Source organism: Opisthocomus hoazin, chromosome 8 (genome assembly GCF_030867145.1).
Source record: "Opisthocomus hoazin isolate bOpiHoa1 chromosome 8, bOpiHoa1.hap1, whole genome shotgun sequence".
NCBI classification, from domain to species: Eukaryota; Metazoa; Chordata; class Aves; order Opisthocomiformes; family Opisthocomidae; genus Opisthocomus; species Opisthocomus hoazin.
Genome location: NC_134421.1, coordinates 69,771,452 through 69,798,218, shown reverse-complemented (window position 1 = coordinate 69,798,218; position 26,767 = coordinate 69,771,452). Strand labels below are relative to the sequence as shown.

Here is a 26,767-nt window from a genome sequence, read left to right as displayed (position 1 = left end):
ACTGAAGAACACTCCAAGAGCAAGTTTGATTTATTGGTTGCTTAACTGAGCTGATTTTTTCTTAAATAGCTCACGGTCAACTAAGGTGCCTGGCCCTTGTGGGGAAGCTAAATGAAGGTGGGCATAGAGGTGCCTCTGGAAGGAGACTCTCACACCTGTCAGCCCTGCTGACTCACAGGAAGTCATCTAAGCTCAGATGCAGGAGAATGTTGGGATAGTTCCTACCTCTGTACTAGCCTGGTGGGGCTTTAGGCAAACAGGTTGCCATGGCTAGCGGGGAAATGGCCCCAGAGCTGCTTTGTTTTAGTCTGTGTCACGGCATCTGTCTGTGCAATCTCTTTCTCTGCCACTGAGATGGCTTGATGATCTGAAGGGTTTGCTTGGATGGAGCACCGAACCAGTAGGCAGCCTCTTCCCCCAGACAGGAGAGGCTGGCAGAGCACATGGGCAGTCCTGTTTCAGCACCATGATCCATGTTGTTTCGCAAGCTGCTGGCCTCCTGATGCAGGGAGGAATGCATGAAGTATTTGAGGACTGCTGAGTGAGACAGTAGCACATTGTCCTGGGAAGATGTGGTCCATTCCCAGCTGTGCCACCGACCCACTGTGATCCTGACCTGGATGCATCCGCAGGGGAAGCGCCTTGTCCAAATTGTGTTGAAAGCTCCCAAACTGGAGTTTGGCTTGCAAACCAGATCTGAGGGTATGGCCCATGACTGTCATAGTGATGAGGTGCCGTCTCATGATGAAGCTCCCCAGGGAATTGTGGAAAGGTTACCGAGGGACTGTTGGCTCAAGTGACTGTATATGAGCTGTACGCTGGGCAGGTAGCAGCCTGAATGGGTCTGGATGCACAGTGCTTGGTGCCTGCAACATCATCCGTGCTTGGCTGCAAGGGGATTTGAGTTTGCAGCTGAAACCCACCAAAATTACCAGTTCATTAGGCCCCAAAACTAGCCTGTTGCAGCCTGTCAGAGTTCAGTGAGTTTATCATGCTGTGTGACTAATTACCCGCCTGCTTTTTCAGGTTTAACAGCATCACAATATTAACATGATAAACAGAGGAAATCTTCACTTGGAAGAGATGGAAACTTTCCAGTGTGTGTCTTGAACCAAAAAAATTTCTTGAGACCAGTGGGGGGGGGGACACACACAAAAGGGAGCTTAATCTGATCTGCTGCTGTCTGTGCTGCTGTGAAGATAACATCAGATGGAGGGGCTGGAGTGTGCATAAGGGTGGGGAGGAAATCTTCCCCTGCGGCTCTTCTGCTCCTTTGAAGTCATTGACTCATTGCAGTTTGTTTTTCCTGTTTGGTGGTTTTGTTGCTGTGGTGACTGGCCCCGTGGTGCTGTCCATGTGTTAACAAGCGGAGGGCACGTTACTTCACAACTGTGCCCGGAGATAGCTACGGATAGGACTAATTCCCTCATGCTGCTGTTTTTTGCCCAAGCTCCAGGACTGGCCAAGCTGTTGGGGACACTCTGCAGATGAACGTGCTTGGCTAAAAGCCCACGCACCATCCCTTGACTTGTGCCTTTGAGCTGGAAGGCTGCTGTGGGTCCAGCACAGGGAGGCTTCATAGTGCGTTGGTTCAGTCTTTGGAGCAAAGTGGGGTCAGATGGGGCTGCGGCTTGGGCGGGAGATCTACGCTGCCTTGTTGGAGGAAGCTGTGTTTGTGGGGGTGGCTGTGGTACCTGCCCGCTGTCACTGCATCATCAGCCATGAACTAATGATGCTATTTGAGTTCTGTGATGGGCAGGTGGCAGAGGGGGAAAGGGCTGCTGGCGTTGGTCATCTAGGGAAATATAACTGGAGGCCCTTGACTGTGCTGTTAGGCTTGTGCCCCTCTGTAGAGTTGGGTGCTGAGGTGCCAAGGACCTGGCCAGGCTTCTGATGTGGATGACTAGTGTTTACTACAAATTTGACTGAGATCCTGAGTACTGCTGGGCATGACACAAGCTGCAGCACAAGGGCTGACTGCCCTTCAGCTGTGCTTAGAGCTAGCTACTGTCAGGGGTAATGACAGTAGGGCTTCTCCTGCCCAGAGCTGAGTATTTGAGGTAAGAAGAAGGGGTGGGATGGTGTTGAGCAATCGGTCTGTCAGGCCATGAATCAAAGCTGCTTGTCCATCTAGCCTGCTGGCTGGCATTGGGTTTCAGCTCTTTTGCAGTCAGTGCAGCCATAGCCTGAGTAAAATTTGGCCTTTTTCCTCTTCCAGATGATGTGGCTGGAGGATGTCCCATGCGTGGCTCTGCATCATGCAAACGCTCCAGGCCGGTGGCAGCCAGTTAGCTCAAAACAGCCTGTTGGTAGCTTCAAGTCTGAAGTTAACTGCTGAGAGCGTAGGTGTTCCTGGAGGCAATGGGAAGCCTTCTGATCATGCAGCAAAGCTGTGGGCTTTCTTACCTGGAGAGGTACCGGTGAGAGGTGTCAGTGCTTTATTCTATTTTTGGCTCCCACAATTCAGACTGAGCCAGGAGCTGCTGTGCCAGGTAGAAAGAAGATACTACTAGGCTAGGGCATCACTGCTGAGCTGGCTGGCCATGGCTGAAGCTAACCCTGTAGCTCTGCTTGCTCTCCTGGCTGAACTCTGGAGATAGCAAGAAGCTGGGGGCCTGGGAAAAGGTCTACATTTGCTACAGCTATTCACAAAATACGTGGTCTGTTCTTTGTACATCTCCACTGAGACTGCAGCCTGGCCTGAACATGCATGTCTATGTGTGAGTCCCATCCTGTGATGAACAGAGCTTTTAGCTGCCTGTTCTGCTCTCGAGGGGGGTGGTTGAGACACCAGATCATCAGTGTCTGTGCCCACATCTGTCTGTCTGTTGTTGGAGAGATGACCAAGGTGACCTTACGACCTTTCCTATCTGCCAGAGGGGATTAGATCTTGCAGCAGACCCCTCTAGGGGGGGCTTGACCCCTTCAGCAAGCAGTATCAAGACGAGCTGAGAACTTTCACTCCAACAGCATCTGTCTGTTCTGCTTTCTAGGTGTTACTCTCTCCAGATACGGACTTTGATCAGTCTGAAAGCGACCAGGATATTTCAGGACTCCAGGGAACGAACCAGAAGATGAAGCAGCCCAGCTATCAAGTGGTTATCTGACAACACCAGGATGAGGGAGGTGAAAGAAGGAAATCAGCACTGTGGTCCTTGAGCTGGCCAAGGAAGGGGCAGGGTGGGGAATGCTAGTTGATCGCTATGGATCTAGAGAGATCACTTTGCCTGCCTCATCTAGACCTGTCCTCCTGCAGTTATCTCTTTGGGTTGGTGTCTGTGCATCCTCTACAGGCTTGAGCAGTATCTGCTTTACCTGTCTGACCCTAACCTGTACACATGCAGGCACGTTGAGGTTAGGGATGTGGAAGTGTACTTCCCCTGGCTGGCCAGCTGGATGTAACTTTTTGTCAGGGCTAGAGACTGAAATCAGAAGATTGTTTGCTCTTTTTTATAGAAAAGAAAAAAAAAAAATAGAATCTATGCTCTGCTACCTGAACTTTGACACTTTTATATGCACAATACTGAAAAGAATTTGTTTGCAATATGTACTTAAATGCCTTGAATTGGGAAGATTGTCTCAGTGGATCTGATGCTTTTTACTGTTTTATAAGGAAAGCAATAAATATTTGACCTAGAACTGCTTCATAATTGGAATGCCTTCATGTGCTTAATGTTTTGCAAGACCCTAGCGCTGTAAAGGGCAGGAAGGGGATCTGCTGAAATCTTTTCTACCCAGTTCCTCATAGGGCAGGTTGTCTTTCTGTAGCAGGGCTATCCTAGTAAACTTACAGAAGAGCTGAGCCACAGTGCTCAAGTTTCTGTGGATGGGTTGTACGAGCCACTTCAGTGCGAAGACTTGATGCTGCAGCATCAGCCTGTGCTGGTTCCAGACTGCAACAGACTCGGAGATCGATCCCAGTTGCCACCTTTCAAGCAAGTGTTTACTAGGACTAGAAGTGGACTGCTTTCCCTTTACCTAGTTTAAAATAAACATGTAGAACCTCTGCAGGATCCGATCAAAAACTAGAGCTGAAGAGTCAACTGAAGCACCGTTAATCAGCCCTGATGTCCTGGGTGTGAGGGAATGGCCTCAGGTGGGACTGCTGCAGGAGAAGACCCCCGGGTCATTGCAGATCCTGGCTCTAAATGTGAGGTGCAGGGCTTTGCCCTTGCTCTGTTGGTTGACGTATTGTGTTCGTCTATAAACACACAAAAATGCAAAACACTTTGCAGCTCTCCTGGGGGGGAGAGAGAGGGAGAGAGCACAGAGCAGCTGCATATTGTGCACCCAGGCTGGGTGCAGATGCACAGCTGTGAGGAGACCCACACAGAGTCCCAGTGGCAGATGGGCCTCAGAGCAGGGCCTGATCCAGGATCTGCTGCGCTGAACCAATAGATCTGGTTGAGCCACAGACAGGCTTTGCTTATTGCAAGATGGTCCCCGGAAGTGCTGGGCAGGAATTATTTTATTTTCCCTCCCTACCTTGTATTTTCCCAAGAAAATACCCTTTATTAAGGAACAGAAAATAAGGGATTTGGATTTTTGAACTTAGATGGATTTAGACTTTTAAAAGCTCAGCTGAGAGTGTCTAAAGTTTTTTGGCTTTGTGGGGTTTTTTGGGTTTGGGGGGGAGGTTTCCTGACTTCAGAGTAGTTTAGAAGCATTAGACGCAAATCAAAGTCTTGCATGCCCCTTAGTGAACTAGACGTGTGTGACTACTCTTGTAGCTGTGCAGCCTTATACTGTATTTCTGGAAATTAAGTCCTTTTTTATTTATTCCTTAATGAAGGGTCAAAATCTTACTTGTGTTGGCACATCAAATGGCTTTTGGAACACATGGCACACAGCTCTCTGAATAGATCATTTATATTGTGTGGTGAAAACAGTTTCACAATGCAACTTTTGCTTGTCTAGCAGAGTTCTGCACTGGTAAGAGCTGGAATAACTCCTCTGCTGTTTAATGTCTTGGCTGATTAAAACAGCTTCCCTATTAGAAACTTGCTCACTGTTTTGGGGTGTACTGATATTTTGGGTTTTGTTCTTGCTATAAGGCTGCACAGTGCAATGCTCTAGTATGTGAAGAGTGCCCATTCAGCCACAGCAAAGTCCTTGTCCTGAAATGGAAGGGGAGTGATGTGGTCTTCATCTTAGCCCTTAGCTGTGACTGGCTGAGAAGGCTCACAACAGGCAATAGCAGGGCAAGAATGATGTGGGGGAAGGTTGTCGCTCTGGAGCATCGCGTAGCCAGTGCTCTTCCAGCAATCCTGAATTCAGGAGTCCAGTTCCCCTGTCTGAAATGGTGGCGTGCAATCACTTTTATTGGGCTCCAAAGTGATCACTCAGCCCTCGTTTCTGAGCTATTTGAGCAGCTTGCAATTTTTAACTACATCATGAGAAGACAAAGTCTCTGTAGTGCTCCTGGAGATGAGAACGAATGTGTGCTTGTATGTGCAGTTGTTGCAGTGAGCTTCCTGGGACCTCTCTGTGCTATGACAGTGGGGTACAAGGACCAAGCCTGGTCACATTCTCCTTCTGAGAGAGGGATGTGTTGTGATACCCCCTTTATAGATAGGGAAAGCTGAAGTTTACAGTCCGTGACCTGCCTTTGCTCTTACTGCTCTTGGGGCAACAGGAGCACAAACACTGGTGTTCCATGTCCTGTGCTGCTGAATTTAAAGGTTGGATCAGTCTTCTCTATGTGGTTAAATTCTCAGTTTAGTGTGGGAGTAGAACCTTGGGGTCTGTTCACATAACACACTTCTTGCTTCCTACCAAGTGTATAGAGGCTAAAGAACATCATTGACCTTTAAATTTCTGCTGAAATTACTTTAGTTCTCAGCCTTTCATTATCTTGTGAGTAGTTCTTTCAGCCATCTGGTAATATGAGCTTGTCCAGTAGCATAAAACATACATAACCTTAGCTTCAAAGCTTGTTATCTTTGCCAAATGAAAGTTTCACTGCAGTGTTCACTGTAAAATATTTATTGTGAAATGGATAACTGGAGCCTTAGCGAGAACTTGAGTATATTGCTCCAGGTGCTTCATATGGCTGGGGAGTTGGACTTGATCACTGTTCTTTTCAGGCCCTGAAAGAAATGTGTTTCCTTGGCTGGAGGAGGAGGAAGAGGAGTAATGATGCACCTGAAGCATTAGAAATATGTGTGTGTGTGTGTATATATATACATATCTATATACAGGAGAGACGAGAGGAGAGCCGAAGCCAATTGCTCCCCTTAGCAATACACTTGAACAGCAAAATGTGGGAGGAGAGTGATGGTTTCAAATCTCTTTTCAGTAAGGACAATATAAAGAAAACACCTGATGAACCATGGACTGCCTAGAAGTTCACTGCCACTATCCTGTTCACCCCGTGCTAGTGAAATGGGAAGTTATTTGGGAATGGGCTGGGAGAGCGTCCTGCAGTCTGCTTGGGTAGAGAAGTCAACATCAGAGATGCTTTTTCTCACCTTATTTTTGGCCCATGAGCATTAGCATCTTTGGTTGTTTCATGCTCAGGCCTGCGCTGAAGGTCTTGCCTTCAGTTCTCCCTTGCAGGAGAGCTATTTCTGAGGATAGCTGGGCCCAAAGCAGTAGTTTTGTCTTTATGTTTTGTTCCAAAGCATGAGCCTTGGCACGAGTTTTGCACTGAGCTCTCTGTCAGGATCTTCCAGAGTGCAATTAAAGCTAGCTGGTTGCTTTCAGCTGTTTCCCTCTTCCCCACAGCACATGATGTGAAGATGTCACAGTACTAGCAGTGCTAACTAGATGATCAAGCAACTGGAAAACCAGCACCCCACCCCCAGCAGCTGGAGCGCCTACAGCAACAATATGATTTAATTTTGAAATATGCAAAGTATCAGTCAAGACTGAACCTATGTCTGTAGGTCTCTGGCAACTCTGTTTTCTCCTAACACATGGAGATCATTTAGCTCCTGGAGATGCTTCCACACCCGCCCTCCTTCCTTTCAGTTCTGGAAAGGCAGAGTATACATGAGCTCAATTTGGCATTGCCATGTAAATGTCTTTGTGGTTGTCGAAGTCCTCTTTGGCCAAGTCCTCTACTAAGCAAACTCCCCTCTGGCTTAGCTATAGCGTTATTCAGTGAGTCTCACATTAAAATAGACCACAGCCTTGCAGTGTGGGTTTGGAGGTTTCTTTGCAGAGCAGCACCACCTGCAGTGGGGGTGGCTGGCGGACCCTTCTGCAACCTCACACTGCCAAATTCCTGCTGTGTACGAATTCCTGCAGTGTGAGGAAGAAGGAGCCGGGGAAATTGGGATAAAAAATTTTTGACAATTTGGAATGAATAGATACTTCCTCCCTGATTAGAAAAGCAGCTACAAATGTCTAGTCTAAATTCGAGAGACTGTTTCGTAGGGTCATAAGCTATCGTGGGTGCTGGTTCATCATCCTTTAGAGAATTTAAATCTCTGCTAAGCAGAAGTGATGCTTTGCTCAAGGAGGTGGCAGGTCTGTTGGAAGCTCACAGTGGAACTTTGTTTCTCTCTGAGGGAGTCACGACTCAAGAAATAACTAAACCTGCAACGTTATTTAAATTAGATGCTTCATGGAATGGGAGCTTGCACCACTCTTCTTGCTGCTGAAGACCAGAGGTGCTTTTCAAGCATGCAGCCAGTGTGCTGAGACAGCAATGAACTACATGAACTGTTTCAAGGGTCCATAGTGGTTCAGGGAACACCATGCTTTGTGGCAAATCCAGACCCCATCCCAATAACCAAGCAAGAAATACCCTCTTGTGACCTATTGATTGAAAGTTTTGATTTCTTTGTTACCTCTTTGATGCTAATGGGTCACTGCAGATTAATATCCACCCACCTCTCCTCTCTCGTCGTTCCCCAGGGACAGTGGTTGGAGCAGGTGCTCCAACTCACTTCTTTGCAAAGCATATCACCCAATGTTGTCTTTCTAGATAGGCACTGTGCTGTATGATCTGTGTGTCTCACCGGGTGACTCACCAGCCCCTGGGGATATTGCACAGATCCCTGGATGGGTTTATTTTAAGGCCAGCAGCTCTCTGCACTCTTAGATACAAGTACTGGCCCATTTCTTCCTCGTCTCCCCCTAGGAGAGCACCGATCACGCCTTTAACCGTGTTCTCAACCCTTCCTCCCCCCCAAACCACCTTGTCTTCAGGATTTGATGAACAATGTTAATCTAGCATGAAAGAGAGACAGCTGATTTCCAAGGGAAAAAAGCCTTGGTTTCTTTGGCACCAAAAAAGTAAAGAAATATTTGTAAGTTGCTCTGGAGGCTTCAGAAGGGAACCGCTGTCACACGTGCTGCTGCAATGCTTTGCTCTGATCGGTCTTACAGGCTGTTAAGTGTTCCAGAGCTGGTCCCTGTGTCGAACGGATGAGAAGCCAAATAGTCTTTATAGCTGCCATCGATCAGTTTGTCCGCATTGTTTTTGGCAAACCAGCAGTCGACTTCCTGCTGGCCGTTGTAGATCCTCCTCTGCTTCCATACGACAGGAACGAGCCGTCCTTTCACTTTCAGCGTATTTGTAGGGTTCGGCTTTAATGCTTCAGTTTGATTCTGACCAACCTGCTGACGACTTGTGTGTAGAGATTCCTGAAGAAGTTTAACTTCATGGTTCAAGAACTGACCTGCAAGGCAAGAAAAATAAAGTCCATGACTGGCTGGTTTGTGCCTGTTTGTAAGTTGTTGGTTTGTTGGGTTTTCTTAATAGGCTGTGTTCTGAGGATTCCTAGCATATGGGGTTGTAAAGGGCTTCTGTGCAATAGTAGGAGGAATCTAGGTACTGTGATTCTATTCTAAATCGCACAAACATAGGGACAGAGATTAGAATAAAATGCTGTTTCTTTTTATTCACTCATCAAGATACATTGGCTGTGCTAAAGAGCTTTTTGAGCTGCTAGTAGTAGGTTCCCTTCTGTGGGCCATGCTTACTAGCAGATAATAACCCTGTTATATACAATGCCCATCAGCAAACAGAAAGATCTAGGCCTGAAGCTGCAAGTTCTCCTCCTTTGCCTTCTTGTGGGCAAGCTCTTTTAGGCCAAACCTAAGTGTGGATTTAGAGGTTTGTGCATGCAAGTGGCCTGAATACAAAACCCCACTCATGAGGGATCATCTCCTGCTTAACCTGGGGGTGCCCAAATGTCACGGAAACTATTGCTTCAGTCTTAGAATTCTGCACCTGTACATGGACATAAGCATCACTACTTCTCATTGGCTAAAAGAACCCAACCATCTAGTCATTCTCTGAGCCTACCTAAAGCATAGTTGCTGTCAAAATGTGGGGATGGCTCTTCTTTCACTTCACGTTTTAAAGAAAGGGGCCACAAAAAGTACCAATGTTTCTTGATCTCAGTCAGATTCTGGTGTAAACAGCTCATTTCTGTGAAAACAGACCCTCTGGGAATGTGCAAGTGCAGTAGTTGAAGGCTAAGCCAATGATCTGCAGCAATGTGTGAGCTCTGTTTCAGAATATGCAAGACCTCAGCTGACTGTCCTCTCTGCCTAGAGTCAGACCCTACTTGGCTATGTTCCTGAGAGCCCATTAGCAGCTGGGCTATTCTGAATTAGGGCTACTATTAGAGAATCTCTTACTGGCGCCTTATTCAGGGTTTTTGTGGAATACTCGATTTCTGTCTCTGTATTGGGAGCATCAAGTAAGTGTATTCTAATGACAACTGTATTAAACAGTCATAAAAAGAGTGGAAATGTGAAAAACAGGCACAGCCACATAGCTAGGACTGTGGGAGATAGGTCATACAGAAAAAGATGGGAGAGGAATTGGGGATACTATCAATAGAGAAGTTGTTTGAGAATGGATGTGAAAGTCTCACCTTGGAACTTAATCCCCACCTGTCTTGTTCACTACCTCCTGTCTCCATCCTTTAAAATGTTTGGAAGGATCATTTTTGTCTGCTTTACAGCTCTGAACCTGAGAACCTGTTACCTACCCAGTAGACCGTGGGAGTCAGAAGAGAGGCCTTTACTGTTGGAGATATAGAACCCCAGGTGATTCCTCTGATATGGGGCCGGCTTCTTGTAATGGTGGATGAGGATGACAAAGCTAATTGTGTCTCGTATCGTCACAGTGATGTTGGAATTGGCAGAGATGGACACCTCAAGGCTGCTACTTCGCACAATGGCACTGCGACCGCAGGACAGAAGAAGTCTTTCCCCATCATCCAGGATGACTCTTTTGGGTGTGATCTCTAGGTAAGATCTCTCCGGCTTATTGCTGAGGATAGTGATGGTGCTGAAGTAAGTCCGATGCTTCTTGTGGCCATTGGGTGGTGCAGGAGCTCCAATTAATTGCCCATTCACAGTTACACCTTGCGGGAAAACAATCAATAAATGAAAGCTGGAACCAAGAATAGATCTATTCTCTCAAAGATATAAGCCTTGCAACTGAGGACATGCAGATTCACCACCTCATGCTCGATTATTTCACATATCAGTATTCAAAACAGTATAACCAGTCTGTTATAAAATTATTACCTTATACAGGGCAGCTAAATTTAACCAAGCTCAGAAATACTGGCCTTCCCCAGAGACAGGTGCGCCCAGCCCCGTTAGTCCTAACACTGTGTACACAGTGCTACAGCACAGGATCAGCTGCCTCTCAGCATAGACGCTTCCTAAGCTCCATCCAAACTTAGATCTACCTGTCATTGAGACAATGATGTGTGGGGATTTTAATCCACATAAGACAAATATTTATCTTCCTGAATGCTATAGCCTGACCAACCGTGGTATGATTTACCTAGACCACCTATTTGTTGATGCGTTACTCAAACCTACGCAAACATACCAGATCTTGGAGGACTAAGTAAAGCCGCTGGCAGGGCTGCTTTTCCTCATGTCACCAACTGGCATAGCGACTGAACTTCTAGGAAGAGGACGTGGGTATATCTGAACACTGCTGCCTCAGAGCTTCTCAGGGTAGTAGACAGCTGCAGTTTGATGCTCCTCTCTACCTGACTTATAAGAAGAGAAACTAGCCTGGGAAGCCGCAGAGTAAGGGCTACTATCCTGTCCAACACACTAAAGACTGAGTAAGACCTGTAGAGGGACTAGCCTGACCTGCAACAGTCTGCTAAACCTCCTCAGGCAGCAGTGTAAGAACTTCAGGTTCTCTTTGTGTCACTGCAGAAGAGGACCCTGAATCCTGCACTCCCATTGCGTTATTTTCAGCTTCACCAGTGCTGCTCTTCCACCTTTCCTCAGTTTTGCCCCCAAAGAAACTCTTTTAAGCAGTCTAAGGTGCAGATCCCACCAAGTCAAGTGAAGCCTAGATGTCCAGAGCAAGATTCCCAATCATTTTAATGATTTTTGTGACTTGCTGTCCATAAGACAGTGTCTCGCTTCCCATGGGTCTCTGAACAGCTACCAGTCAGTAACAATAAAGGAGGAGGCTTGTTGTTAATCCAACCCATCAACAGAGAGATGAAGTATCTCCTTATTCCATCATTGCTGAGGGAATCTCTCATTTCTGTCTTGCTAAACTCAGTTTGCTAGGGCTATGGACTCTGTTTTCCTGAAGCTCATTCCACATTTGAGCCACAAAATCACTCAAGCGGTAGCACAAACATAGTCTGTGAAAGAAGTTTAAGAGGAACATTGCCAGGAGCTGGATCTTATTCACTAAGGCAGGCATAATCACAGAAATATGGAGGCTAGGCCACTGCTACACAGAACAGAATTCTTATAACTTCAGTGTGAGGTAGTTTATCTTCTTTGTAGAACAAGTCTGTGCATTGTCTCTTGCTCTGCTACCCCTTCCTCCCACTGTTTCCCTTCTCAGGACATAATCTGCTTATTAGCTGGCCTGCTTAGAATTCCAGATCGGATCAGAGCGGATCAGAGCACAGTTTGGGCCCCTGGGGCTCAGACTGGCTTGGACAAAGCAGGTCCTGAATTGTGTGGGGTTTCTCAAATCTGTCATGACTTGGTAACCAGTTTGGTAGTCTCTTCATTGAAACAGCCTCAGTGCTTGGTTAGCCTGTTTGGATACTTCGCTCTGTCCTACAGCGAGCAGCACTGTAAGTAAATCTTTTATGTGCATGATGGGACTTTGTAATGAGAAGGCTGGTGAAGTTGTACCATCAAAGAAATGCGCCATCTCTGCACCAGAAATCTGAACCCGCTGTGTAATCTCTCAGCAAGGAGGTGGCCGCATGGCTTACGCAAAGGCCACGTGTGGTATGCAAAGTGCCTGTGGCTGTTCCTTTAGCTGTGGCTGCTGTAGCACTGGTCACGTGCAACCCCTAGGTCACACTGGGTCTAGTGAGCATGAACTGAGCTCTCCAATCCAGCTGAACTGAAGGGGTGCAACGTGCTCCTCATGCACTCAGGTGGGTCTCTTGGCTGCTTACATGTGATTGCTGTTCCCTTGATTCCAGTCAATGAAGACCTGAACTAGGAAGAGTTTGGATACACTTGAAGGCCGCTTCTCTCTATGGTTAGGTCTACTCTGTTGACAAACACTTCTGTAGACTAATTGTATATGCAACAGTGGCCAGGCCTCCTTCTTGCTTAGGCTTGCTGTGAATTTAGCCATAAGCTATGATAAAGTTGGAGGTCAGTAAGTGCAAATGAACAGTTTACTTCCCCTTCTAATCCAAGTGATTAGAGCCAGAAAACTGGTGTGCACCAATTTTCCATTGCCTGGCCAGAAAAGCAACTTTTTCTAATTTCCCGCCATTTTCTTGCCTACGAAGCACCTTGGTGCTTATCTTTATTGCTAGAGAGCTGGCCTTGCACTTCAGCTTTCTTCCACAAGCAACTGCTTTCCTTGGCTGCTCACCAGATTCCTTATGATCAGAGACCAGTCGGAGAATGTCCCCTGGTTCTCCATCGATATTGAAGCAGACAGAGAACTTGCCGGAGGGAAAATCAATGACAAAGTGAGGGTCTCCATCCGCTGACAAGACATGGAAAACGAGACAAATGTGAGAGACTTACACAAAACTGCAGCTCCAAGAACGTAACAAAACTGTTTTTCAAAGTGTGTTTGTCCCTGTTTTTCGTAAGACCTCCCGGTTTGTTGTTTTTAGAGGGTCAGATGGAGTTTGCCAGGAAATGCCAAGTTTTGCTTATTTTTTCACAACAGTTGTTTTGTTTTGTTTTATTTTTCTCACAGAAGAGGTTGGGTTTTCAATGAAAACTCAAAACTCAAAGCAGTTCAGGTGAAAATCAGGATATTTTCTTCCTGGAATACCATTTCAGTGATTTATGGGAATTGTCATGCAGGTGGATTATACTCCTCTTCACCATACTTAGTTGACAGGTTACATCCCCCCCAGCACAGAAAAACCTATCTTCTAACCAAGGACTCTGCATGGGCGCACCTTGCACTGAAGCTTCTTGGCCCTCACTATCAGATTGGAGCAGTCAACAGCAGATATTAAACAATCCCACAATCTTAATTTTTCAACAATCCTTGACCTATCATCAATTACCAGATAGGTGTCATTAGGGCTTTGGCTTGTCTTATTATTAGTTTTTAAGGTAAATTTGACCTTACCCTGTGAAATTCAAGTCTAAATTCTTGATACTTCAGTGTTTAGTGTATGAAAAGAATATTAAACAGAGGTGCAGAACGCACAGAAAAATAGTAACACGCTATAGAATTTTCTTTTTTTTTTCCTTCAACAGCATTTTTTATGTTTCAGCAACATTGCTTTATAAAATGTTTTTTGACTAGTTATAGTACAGACAGAACATGCTGCCTGTTCTCCCCTAATCTACAGAAGTCTCAGACATGAGGAGCAAGTATTGTAGATCATCTGCCTTGCTACGTTTCCTCACACCACTTCTCATTACTGATCCTCTCTACGTTTTGTTTTCATTTTCCTCCCTACCCTGCAGGTCTTGTAAATACAATTTTGGCTTATCCATTGGGATGGTTATAACACAGTGGCATGTAACTAAGTCTTCCATAAATCAACCACTATTAATTTGGATTATTAAAGGATTAAAGACATGAAAACAGGCACTGACCTGAAGTTTTGGAGATTTTAATCCTTTGTTTATCTTGCTGTCTGCGTATACCTAGAAGTGGGGAAGGAAGGCTGTTACAATTACTTATTGAGCAGCAGAAAGAGTAGTATACTAGTATAATAACATTCCTAAAATATTATTCAGTGAGATTATGGGACATATTCCTGCAGCTACTTTAAGCTTCATTTAGAATACCAATTTTTATTCAATACTTTCTACAGAGCAATAAGTGCTTCCAGGGAGCGAGTCAGGTGCCTAAAAGGTTTGCTCAAGGTCACCCAGCCCACAATTAGCAAAATCAATATGAAAACCTCAGCTTTCTCTTTACCACCCTGCGGTTCAGTGGCTAGATCATCCCTGTTGCCAAAGTCAGCCATGAGACGTTACCTATGCAAAAAGATTTCTTACCAGCACATGGTTATTTTTCCCTCGTACCTGGTGGTGCCTTGTGTCCCTGCAAGCTCTGTAACTTCTCACCAATGCCATCAGTAGAAGGGCTGATAAATGCCTCTTCAGGTGGTTCTGAATGGAGCCCAGCCTCTCTCATTTTCAGAACAGTGAAGGGAGTGACAAAATTGTAAGTCAGGGCCATTGACTTGGCTTTCTCCATCAAATAGTCTTTTTCCTGATTGTCATCACTCTTCAACCGGGAGTTAAGCAGTTCCTTGATGGTGAGGTAACTCCATGCCCTCTCAATGTAATTTTTATCACCTTCACCATCTTCCAGGCCGGGGACACCTCTGATGTCATTCATGCTTGGCAGGTCAATAGCCACATCTGTTTTGAGGAGAATGTATTTCTTGGAGTTGCTGGCAGTCACCTCCACGTGGAGACTATCTGAGGTTCGGTTGATGAGTTTCCCAGCTATTATAATTTCAGAGCCGTTGAAGTAATTAGGGAAGAAGTTTTGGGTGACTTGCTCCACATTGTCTTCAGGGTAATCAACACGGATATCAGAGAGAAGGGGTGTTCCTATTTCATCATAGAACCTTAAACAAAGACACATTTCTCTCCATTAGTACTGTTCATCCAAGTGTATGCATGCACTTTTGCGCTTACACACGGTCAAAGATAGAATCAGACTTTGTAATATGGCTCCTAAGACATTCAGGAGCAGCTAGAGATACCAGGCCTCAAATTTAACTACTGCATCCGCTGTAACTGGGCCAAGAGAGATGAGGGAATCTCTACCCTTAGAGATTTTCAAAACTTGAGTGGACAAGGCCCTGAGAAACCTCACTTAAATTTGAAGCTAGCTTTTCTCTGAGCAGAAGGCTGGATTACGTGACCTCCAGAGGTCCCTTTCAACCAAAATTATTCTCCACCTCATTTTAGTTTTCAGTGTTTCTTAAGCATCTAAACAGAGTCTCTTAAGTATGTTCAGAAGCATCCCAGCATGGCCTCGCAGTCATCTACTTCCCACTACAATTCCACATCTCTGCAAGGAGATATCTGTGACCCCTTAAGTCTGCTTAGGACCACCTGTCCATTAAAAGTGAATTTTTGGCTTCTCAGGCTCACAGAAAACACACTAGTTATTTCAAAATGTACTTAGAAGATAGGCTGTTACCCACAGTTTTGTAGTGTTATTATGCATGGTATTCCAGAACCAGAAACTGTAAGACCAAGACGCTAGATTCCCCAAAGCTGGAGAGTGTCGGAACCAAAGCTTCTGTATCACTGGAAGAGTCCTAGATACTACCGTTTGGGATGGTCAGCGTAGGACAGGCAGAGATACAATTTTCTGAGCTCCAAAGGAGGAAGAAAATCAAGAAGGAATCTCACTATGCCCCCATAAAATGAGGACATTTCCAAGGAATGCAGGAATCATAGCTACTAAATACAGGTGGCCAGGCAGAAGAGATCTCACTTCTACCTTATTGCTGATTTTCTGTTGGAGCAAGACACAGCTTCTGTGGAACCAAAGAGCTTAACCCTGTAATGCCTTGTTAACGTGACCTGCCATACTTCTGAGTATGCCGTGCAATGGACAGGCCAGAAAGCTTTTACAAGGGGTCAAGGCCCAAGTTTACAGTACTGTGTTTTCCCTGCAGCAATGTGCTTTTAATGGATCTTCCCAAGCTGCTCCAAGAACGCCATATTTCCCATTTAAATGCCAGACTCCTCATCTCTTGGCAAGTCTTTTGAGTCTAATTTGGTAAATAAATAAAGAATTGGCCTTAGCCCTTTTTTAATTCAAGCTGCATTTATTTTTCACATCTGCTAAAACAGATTGTCTGGAAGCTAGTGTGACACATTCTGTTTTATTCTCTCTCCAAGGAAACTCAAAGCCTGAATTGGTTGACTTTCTTTTAAAGTCTCTCTGAGAACTCAGTGTCTTTGATGCAGAGACCTCGTCACATTTTAAAACATGAGTGAATTAAACCTGAGAACTCTCTGTGAAATAACTCCTGGGTTGTGACAAATGGTGGAGTGAGAGATACAACCTGTCTTATAGTACAATGCAAGGAAGTATCTGTGTAAAAATACAATCTACTGACCAAAAAAATCAGAAATTACATTGACACCCATGTAGATTTTCCCTCCAACAGTGGTGTGAATTGGCCTCCAGCAAGTGATTGTGCTTTTCTGTATAAATTTGGCGCCAGATGCCAAACGGGTTTGCCACCACTGAGCTTGACAAACAGTGAGCTGTTTATCGGGTAGAGGTGTTTGAACAAGTCCTTGCAGTGCTGGGTTCCTGCAGCCCAATCAATCAGCACATGCTTCATCTGCCAGGGAATGCCACTTGCTGCCCAAAATGCATGAGCTGAGACGCAAATGGTGTGGGCGGAGTGGCAGATGGATCTACAAAATCCGTTTAAAAGGAAGACACTCTTGCCCATGCATAACCACCACAGCAAGAAAAGCTCTGGTGCAAGGTGCATGGTCTCATTGCTCCAGATGAAATAGACCCTAGCTAGGTGAGAGGTCACTGCTCAATGACTGTCTCTTTTTGGTTTCTGAGGTTCAAAACACTAACTTCTTGGGAGTGAAAGCCAAATATTTTTGCCTGGAAATGCTGAAACACTGCCTGACATTATAGACAGAGCTGTGGTTCAGGTATCTTTTCACTGTTCCTCACTAAAGGAGCATGATCTCTGGTCCTACTGAATGCAAGGGTTACAGAAAACTTGATAGGAGTTTGGGTCACAAAGAATGAGGGAATGAAGTGACTATATGATCATCCCAGGAATGACCCTAGTGTATTTTTCAAAGTCAAATATTTTGGTGTTTGGGCAAAAGGTTATCGTTTTCAAAAAATAAATAATATTTTGCGCCAATTTGGGATCTTCGTTCCTGAGCCCCTCCATGCTGTCTGTGTTGTCAAATTGAAGTGACCAATGCATCCTTTCCTGCCGCCATCCACTTGCAGAGAGGTCACACTCATGCCTCCCATCTCTCCAGGTTTACATGCCCAAAATAATGACCTGAATTAGGGAAACAATTGCCTTGTTCTGAGGGGCTGGGAAGCTCCAGTAGAGCTCAGGGGATCTGCTAGGAAGGAGACAATTTCTGAGTAGGCATCCTTAGTATCTGAGCATACTCTGCCTCTCTCAACCAGAGTTGAGCCTCAGAGAAACTCCCATTTCTTGTGATGTCTCAGAGGATTTTCCTTCCTAAAACCCTTGCCCAGAGGAACCAGTGCAGATATAAACACAGAAAAAGCATAACAAACCCTTTGAGGTGGCTAGCTGCATCCTCGTCCTCCTGGAAATGCCTCGTCATGCCGCAGTTCTCCAGTGCCATCCTCTCCAGCAGCTTGTGGTCAACATCATTGCCGATGCCGATGGTGAAGAGGCAGAATTTATCACGGATGGCATCCTTTGTGTTGCTGAGGATTTTGGACGACTGTGTTTCCCCAACAGTGGGCCTCCCATCCGTAAGGAAGATGATCAGAGAGACGCTCCTGGCATCAATGTCATTCTGAGCAATGTAATCATTTAGCAGCTTTGCACCAGTCTGGAGAGCACTGTTAATGTTAGTCCCTGGGAAGGTACCAGAATGATTAGCTCATTTCTCCTTCCAAGAGCGGTAAAAATAATTTCACTAAGCTCCCTTTAGTACAATGACAGCACCTCTGTTCATCAGGATGTTCCTGTTCTCTACATGAGGTTGCACTAGCCCTTTAATTCAGTTCAGTTCTGTTACTCAGCATCAGCTTGGGATAGCTGGTTATAGTCTTATGAATTGAATTACAAATTGCAGTTCATTACATGAAATTGCTGTATCCTTCAATGTCTCAATGTACAATAATCAGCCATGGTAAGCAAAGTCACAGCACATACCATGTCCTGCTGGTACCTACAAAAACAGTTACACTTTATTGTTGGACTCTCCCAGATGATATCTGAGCTAGGAAAACAAGTTCTGCTCACTTTGTCTGACAGGCATAAGATTTGAAGAGAGGAAAAAAACCTTCAGATGGGAAAACAAGTGGCTGGGTTTGTTCTTCCAACCCCAGGGGCTAACAAAGTCTAAAGGGAAGGGAAATGGCTTTGTTAGCTGAGGAGTGTGTTTCAGAAAACAACTGGTTAGTGAAGAATGGAGCTGCCTGAAGTGGGGAGAAAGGGGGAAAACAGAAAGTAAATGAGGGAACATATGTATGCTAGAAGAATTACCACGAAAAGGATTTAAGCCTACTGCATGTTCAGATAAAAAGAAAGCAGGAAAATGAGTACAAGTATCTCCTTGCTCCATGTGTTTCTTGTTGAGTCAAAGTAAAGAGGGATTGGTTGTGGAACTTTTGTGAGATCAGTACATCTGGGTTAAAAACAGCCCTCAGAATAAAAGCAGGTGAAATGGGTTAAGAGCCATACACAACAGACTCCTGGGGGTCCAGAATGGCAGATCTAGGGAGGTTATCAGCAAGGATGTGCTAGCAGGTCTGACCATGCATCATGTACATAGAAGCTTAGCGTCCACAGCTCCAGTGACTACAGCAAAACAAGGAACAGCAATGGGGCTAAGACTTCTTAAACGTCCTCAAAATCCAGACTGTGTTTTTTGCAAAATGGTTTTGAACCAAAACCCTACATCTAAATATCCTAATGCTCTCTCAGTCTATATCCAGATCCAAAATTGCAGAAGGAATTTTTACCCCAGAAACAAAAGAAAACCACACTATGTGGCACATAGTGTCATTTCAAACCCAGCCACATCAGCGCCAACAAGCACTGAAAACTGCCTTTTGCCACATGCACGAATGTTTAGCAACAATATTTTGTTCCAGTTTCTTTGGTGTGCCAGTATGGCACAGCGGCGTAAGCAGAGCACATTCTTTGTGTGTGTAATCTGTGAGCCTGAGTGCATTCACATCCACTGGAAGATATTCAAGCAACAGCACCTTTACAGGGAAAGTGCAGAGTTAGCCAAAACTAAAGTACTGCTGGCCTGCCGCGGAGAATCACTGCACCTTGCTGTTGAACCCGAGTTAATCATTTCCTTTTACTTTTGTTCTCTGGCAGGTTCATGGGCAAACTCAGCTGGTTCCTGCACAGCTCTTTTGGAACTTCAAGAGTAAAAAGCTTTATACTCTGAGTTTAGTCCCACTCTTGGTGATTGTTTAACTGGGCAGGTCCCTTGACCACTTCCTAAACTCTTCCTCTCACAATACAAACAGTACGGCAAACCATCCTGTTTGCTGTGGTTTTCCATCAGAGAGTTTCCTTTGCTAGGAGTGGTCACTGCTCAGGGGCAGCCATGGGAAGGCCCTGTCTGACCTTCAACCAGCTGTGACAGCTTGCACAGGGAAGAATTTGCATAGGTCATTTTGCAGCTCTGCTTACTTGGGGAGTGCTCAGCTAGGATGGGCACAGCTGCCAAAGTATGTTTGATTACAAACCTCACTATGTTGTTGGGGTTTTTTTTTATACTAGTGTCCATGGCCTCACAGGAGACCACTGAATCAAATTCAAAATCATGCCTGCACTTTGCCACTGCTCAGGGTTCGCCTCCTCTCCCCCTTCACTCCTGGCAACAAGGCACAATCAAAAATGGACAAGAAACTCTTAAATGTCATTCTGGCTGCTCCTTGGTAGAGACAAGAAGATGACTGTACTAGGTGAGAAACCAGATCTTCCAGAAGGCAGTCCCACAGCCCAAACTGGGTAGTCCATTCATGGAGTTTCCAGTCCAGACAAAATCACGTCCCTGCTTTTACAGAGGCTTTCAAAAACTGCACAAGCACAGGCCCTGTGTGTCCTTCACCAGGATATGGTATTTTTTCCTGTGTCCTCAAGAAACAATCCTGGGAACTTTCCCAGCCTGAGAGCCTCACCAGATAAACGGGAGAATGGGTCCAGGTTGGCTTTAATAAGTATATCAGGTCATATGACTGGGTTTGGGGACACCTTGCCATCATGTACACTGATAAAGGGCACATATCATTGTCACATAGTCACATAACCCTGAGTGGAGGTAGCGAAGGGGACCCCTCGTCCCATGACCTAAGTCCCGATGTCTTTTTATAGCTACATGCTACAGAACCACATTCACCACTCTCCATTCTGGTGTGGTTAATTGGATAGCAAAATTAATCCTGTTCATATCTCTGGATCATACCTCCAGTAGGCGACATGTTATGAATGTACTTTTTGGCATCTCTTATATTATTTGGAGTAACTGGTACCATTCGGTCCTGCTGCCAGACCTTTATTCGGTTGGAAAAGCCAATGATATTGAAGTGGTCTTCAGGCCTTAGGTCCTGGAGAATTGTGAAGAGAGCTTCTTTGGTCTAGAAAGAGAAGAGAAAAGAGACCTGTAGGCACAACTGTCACTGCTTTAGTAGGAAAGAATTTAATTCTTAGAGGTTTACTGATCTTATAGATACTTCTACACTGCCAGTTTGGTTCATGAAGAGAATTGGGATGTCCTTCCCTGTCTCAAGGCCTGATCTCTGTGGTGCCAGATGTAAATAGAAGACGAAAGAATGACTCTTGCCCAAAAGATCTTGCAACGATGTGAGACATGCCTGGATCTAACTAAGCTTAAAAATCACATATGACAACTAGGGTAAAAGCTCCCAGTAACTGGGAGAACCATGCACTGAACTAAGAGTTACTGCATAACGTTGACTAGTAACAAAATCCTCATGAAGTTCTTCTAAAGTCCTCTAGACTTGTACTAAGCTGTAAGTGGCATGTGGTTGAAAATGTTACTTGAATATGTCCAGGATGCACATTCTCTGTTTATAATTAGGATACCGACATACTCCAGTGAATAGTTCCAGCGATTATCAAATGTTTAAGCTAATAAATTCATAGAATAAGATATAAAAAGAAGCCCTGACTAATCATTGAAGATTCTGCCTAGTAGTCAGTTTTGTCCCAGGCATGTTGTTTTTCCAGCAGTTGTATTGCTCTGCTGTTCATCATCCTATGCAAATATAGGCAACCAGAGTGAGGAAAGCTGGTATCAAGACAAGCTCATAGCGAGAGATGTTGAGGTTCCTGGGTGATGGGAAAGACAGACCACTGAGGCTAAGTCAACAGGAAGAGTGCAGATATGTCCAGTACTCCCCAATGTGACCAACTTTGATTCAGCAGCCATGCAGCTGCGTTCACTGGGAGACAAACTTCGGCTTAGTAAGACCATCTGAGAGAAGATGCCCAAAAGCAGCCTCTGTCCATGCAGACATACCCTACATTGGAATACAAAACACATGGGAGGAATAAAAGGCAATATCTGTAAGCAGAGGGATCAGCAGCTTCTCAGCTCTGCCCCTTCTTGGCCACCAGTAAGCCTTTGAAATTCCAAGGAAATAATATGGTGGACTCATCAGCATTTAAAGGCTTCTTACATGCCTATCAAAGAAATATGTGAAGAGTTTGTCCAGAAAAAATACAAAAGGTAATCAGCAGTGCTGGAAACCACATGTTTCTAGGCCTGATGTTGCGAGGTAAAGACAGTTTGTAAAGGAGCTCAAAGGACTGATGAAGCAGTCATCAATATCCCTTTGGATTCTGCATTGAATCTGATGATGCAATGAAGCAACTGCAAATAAATTACCCACCACAGTGGAATCTCTAATCCTCCCAGCTGGTGACTTGGCTTCCAGTTCATCTGAAATTAAGGGGAATATTTCCCATAGCTTCAAACATTTTGGAGCCAAGTCTGGAGTCCCTCCCTGCCTGTTTCTGTCCGCTGTATAAACCATTTTCCTCTGTAGAGATTGCAGGATTCATCCCTCCATTTGCTTAGCTGGAACATTGCTCCACGTCTCACCACCATGTGTTTTATGAATGTTTCGCAGATAAAAATACTAAACCAAATGCTGGTGGAAGAGACTCTTTCAAAGAGGAGGGGAGAAACTCACCAGGCTCACATCACGTGCACAAAATAAACCTTCAAGAAGATGAGTGCCTGCCCCAAACGTGAAAGCAAATATTCACAATTCCGTTTTACAGAAGTCAAAACTCAGGCACAGGCTCCTTTAGTAATGATGTTAAGGCCACAAATGGAGAGCTTTCCAAAACTTGGGAGTTTCCAGCTCTCAATCCAATAGGCCAAACCATCTCTCATGCATGCATAGAAGGGCAAAGCAGCAATCACACAGTGGAGAAAAGGACTCTTGGATTTATTCCATGATAACAAGAGTGGTCTATGCGTTTGTCCCTCAAAAAATGGGATCAAAGTAAGCAGAAAGTGAAAATGAAGAAGCTTTTATCCTGCATGAGTGTGACCAGGCCCTCATGCCAACCTCTGCTGATGGAAATTTTGGGCAGGATGTTAAACTGAGCAACAATGAGACAACACCAGCTCCTCACGTGCAACATCTCTCCTCAGCTCCCCACCCTGGGTAGGCAAGGGAGAGAAACAGAGGTGCCTAGAAGCAATGATTTGGAGGGAAACTCCCCAGATCTCATTATCCATATTCTAGCTCTGAATATAATTAACATCCCTTGACCTTTCCCATTACAAACCCTCTGTTTTCAGTTTTTCGCAGTTCTATCAAACTACACTTTTCTCAGAGGGCTTTATTTGGCCCAAACATCTCTGTTGTTTCTGAGAACAAGGTAAGAGGGAAAATAATCTTCCCTTGGCCTTCCTGCAGAGAGACTGTGTCTCACCTCCAGTGTGCCCAGAAATTCCTTTTTACATTCTTGCCTGTGTTCAGCCAAAAGTAAAGGAAAAGAAAAGGAGAAGGACCGCAGAGCAGCAGTGCAGTTTGTGTGTACGCAGCATCCAAGCTAGAACTGCAGAGGGCTCTGGTGGGAACTGAAGCAGACTTTCCTAGAAAAAGCTGCACTTCCCCACACCCTCATACAGGGCCCAAACGTGGAGTTAGGGCCATCTCTCTCTCTCCTTCTTTCATTCTCTTTTTCCTTTTTGTGCCTTATTTTTGTCACAGTTAAGTCATTTCCATGGAGTTTGAGTCAGTTTTGCCCAGGAAAATATTCTGTCATATTTTAATGCAGATGCACAGACAGCCTGGATTCTGGCATCTCTATCATGTGCTTGTCTCTGCAATTCCAAAAAAAAACAACCAACAAACTTCTAATTTGTATAATATATATATATATATACACCAACACATGTACAAGTGTGTGTATGCGCACATGGTCTTGCTCCAAAATAAACAGAATGAGGGAGGCCATATGGTTCATACTCCTGTAGCTTTTACCTCATCCCTAGTAAAAATTAAGGGTGGGATTCAGCTTTCCCAACTCAGTCATCAGAAAGCTGGGCATTGCATCTAATTTCTCTCTAGGCAGGGAAGGACACCTCCAGAGAGTAATCCATCCCATCTGTTTTGGACAGGGTTTAGGATGGGCTGAGTCATTGTCTGGAAGTGCTGGTCTCCCAGCATTGCCTCCAAGAGACTGAGTAGCTCAATTCTAGAGAAGGTGGAACTCACCTCAGGACCAAATCCTGCCCAGTCCTGAGCACCACAGTGCTTACTGGTGCCAAAAGGAGCTGAACTGGCTCTCCACCTCGCCCGGAGTGCTCTGAACTGAGTGGCTCATCCTGTGTGTTTCCACCTCTCCTCCCAGCTCATAAAGACCTCCAGGTTTACCCTAAAGACTGCAGTCCTCACGGGGTGGCAATACACACGTTGCTACGTATATCCCTCACCCATAAATGGACTCTGAGTGAATTCCCTCCGCAGGGCTGGATATGATTCAGCAGCTGGCAGGCAAAAGCAACTTTAAATAAGGAAAATATCGTGGTAAAAGTGCACTGCTTGAAATCCTTAAGTACACAGATATGACTGCGTGCTCTTGGTGCCCAGCCCTCCAAACTCCAGCAGCCCCAGGCAAGGATTTCCAGAGCTCTTCATGCAGAGGGTGCCTGGCAGCGGCTTCAGTTGGGACACGGCAGCAGGTTTCTTGTTCTGTCCTTGTAAGGCCACAGCTGGAACTTCTCCTGGCTCCGAGGAGCCAAGAGCTGAGGCTGCCGTGGGATTCCCAGGCTGCTCCGCTGTGGATGGGGTCTTTGCACTTCCATTCCTGCCTGGCCCCACTGAGTCATTGCACTGAAGCTCAGTGCCAAAGGCGCTCTCCTGCGAGGCAGAAAATTAACTGTTTCTTCCCTGGTGAGGGCCAGATCGTTCCTCCACAACTGCGCGTATGACACTGGTTCATTTCGGGGATAAGCTGGGCACAGATCTAACCCACTCACACTGAGGAAAACCAGTTAAAAGGATCTAGTGCCGTTGTGCCAGGTGCTGTAAGATGAAACAGTTCTCCCAACGTGTTTGCCTGGGTAGATGCATTTTTGTGTGGAAGGTGGAGCAAGGATTAAAGGAGAGGGTGGAAGGAAGTTAAAATACAGAACAGCTGAAAAAAAAATCCGTTTTTCCCAGTTGGGAATGGTTTGTAGCTGTCAGACACGAGTTTTTAAAACAAGATTTAAAAGAGGATAACTCAGTGAAGGAAAATTCCTCAGTTTCCCCCAAATTAGCATGGATGAAATTAAGCTGAAAGGTGGAGACTGAATTGCCACTCCGGTGCATTTGAGTCGAGAAGGTGTGCTGATGAATGAGCTGTCAGCACAGCTGGAACCTAGGGCTTGAAAGAGCCACCTCCAGGGCTACAAAATAATCACTCTCCAAATCTGGAGCAGAAGAGTCACGGCCTGCAGCTGAGGATAGGTGGGATAACTATGGCTGCCAGAGAGTGATCACAGTTTTTGTCTGTGCTTCAGAGATTATAGAATCATTAAGGGTGGAAAAGACTTCTAAGATCATGAAGTCCAGCCATCCACCCAACACCACCATGCCTGCTAAACCATATCCCGAAGCGCTGCATCTACATGCTTTTTGAACACCTCCAGGGATGGTGATTCCACCACTTCCCTGGGCAGCCTATTCCAGTGCCTGACCACTCTTTCAGTAAAGAAATTTTTCATAATATCTAATCTAAATCTCCCCTGACGCAGCTTGAGGCCCTGGCCTGTCATCCTATCACTAGTTAGTTGGGAGAAGAGACCGACACCGACCTCACTACAACCTCCTTTCAGGCAGCTGTAGCAAGCAATAAGGTCTTCCCTCAGCCTCCTCTTCTCCAGAGTAAACAAGCCCATTTCCCTCAGGCACTCCTTGTAAGACTTGTTCTCCAGACCCTTCACTGGCCTTGTTGCCCTGCTCTGGACGTGCTCCAGCAACTCAATGTCCTTCTTGTAGTGAGGGGACCAAAACAGAACACAGTACTTGAGGTGCAGCCTCACCAGTGCCGAGTAGAGAGACACGATCACTTCCTTTATGAGAAGCTGAAGATGGGTTCACACTGTCTGAATGACTGATGTGCAGATAGTGTATTCTCAAGCCTAGGAGGTCAGAGACAAGCCATCTCCTAGCCACCACTCTAGTCTTTGTTGTCACCTCTACACCAATACCTGGACATGCAACACAACTGCTGCTCTTCTGATGCTGGCTTGCTAAGGGCCCTGCATCATGGCCAAGATGATTCGGGGCTGTATAACCCCCAGTAACAGCAGAAAGAGGAGAACTCCCCCAGCTACACTCCAGTTCGGCTGTGAATTGTCACCTTTGTACCTGGCCCTTGGAGCTAGCTCTGACAGACCCCACTTAGCTTAAACACTGGTAAAGCAAAGCATGGGAAGAGACACACTCCCATGGGAGAGCTGAGAGCCTTCAGCCCTTCCTTGGGTCAAAGAGCTGCCTCAGAGACATCTGGGATGATGTCAGACCATCTGGGTACCTTTTAGTGGGAATCTGAATCCCGGTGACATTTCTCTCACAGTCTCTTGTTTGTTTGAGGAGCAGGGTGAGGGTGAAGCCTGGCTACCCTGAAAGCTGTGCAGTTCAAAGGCAGACAATGTGTGGTTGTTAGATGCCATGGTATTGCCAGACATTGGCCCTGCGATGAAGCAAGGGGGGAATTCAAGAACCTCATTATAATGCATGTCTCAAGCCCACGTATTCACACTTTCCATTGCCTAGAAGAACTTGTAAGCGCTTCATGCTAGGCCCACATCCTCTGCACAAGCTTCATGCCAGCTCATTAAAAAAAAAAAATCAAGAGACTTTCAGTTCATGCTGAATCCACTTCTGTACGGATAGTGGGTCTCTGCAGCACTGCAGTGTATCTCAGCCCCTCTTGGAAATGGCTTCCAGATGCAGAGGGACCTCTCCCAGCACCCACCCCATCAGTGCCTCAGAGATCACTGGGCAGTCCTCAGCTGCATCCTGCACGCCCCAGCAGGGCTGGCATCTGCCCTCATAATAGTTGGGCAGTGAGACATCGACTCCAGCAACACGGACCCTTTCCAGCTTCAGGCCACACCAGGGAGCCACGTGGGC

General features: G+C 45.6%; 2 protein-coding genes across 3 annotated transcripts in view; one reads left to right on the top strand and one right to left on the bottom strand.

Moving 5' to 3' along the window:
• The window catches only part of LOC104336822 (store-operated calcium entry regulator STIMATE), a 37,967-nt gene extending 34,335 nt beyond the window's left edge, over positions 1-3,632 (top strand). The window contains 3 exon segments of the mRNA XM_075428533.1: positions 2,219-2,331; positions 2,333-2,420; positions 2,994-3,632. Coding sequence (XP_075284648.1) covers positions 2,219-2,331; positions 2,333-2,420; positions 2,994-3,107 — 315 coding nt within the window. The 3' untranslated portion in view covers positions 3,108-3,632.
• Positions 3,633-5,995: 2,363 nt separating this feature from the next.
• Positions 5,996-26,767, bottom strand: part of ITIH5 (inter-alpha-trypsin inhibitor heavy chain 5) — a 52,300-nt gene continuing 31,528 nt past the window's right edge. For both annotated transcript variants that reach the window (XM_009942573.2, XM_075428993.1), the window contains 7 exons: positions 20,566-20,737; positions 17,681-17,990; positions 14,437-14,990; positions 14,002-14,052; positions 12,806-12,922; positions 9,954-10,331; positions 5,996-8,630 (listed from right to left, as the gene is read on the bottom strand). In XM_009942573.2, the coding sequence (XP_009940875.1) occupies positions 8,332-8,630; positions 9,954-10,331; positions 12,806-12,922; positions 14,002-14,052; positions 14,437-14,990; positions 17,681-17,990; positions 20,566-20,737 (1,881 nt within the window). In that variant the 3' untranslated portion in view covers positions 5,996-8,331. The remainder of the gene's footprint in view (positions 8,631-9,953; positions 10,332-12,805; positions 12,923-14,001; positions 14,053-14,436; positions 14,991-17,680; positions 17,991-20,565; positions 20,738-26,767) is intronic.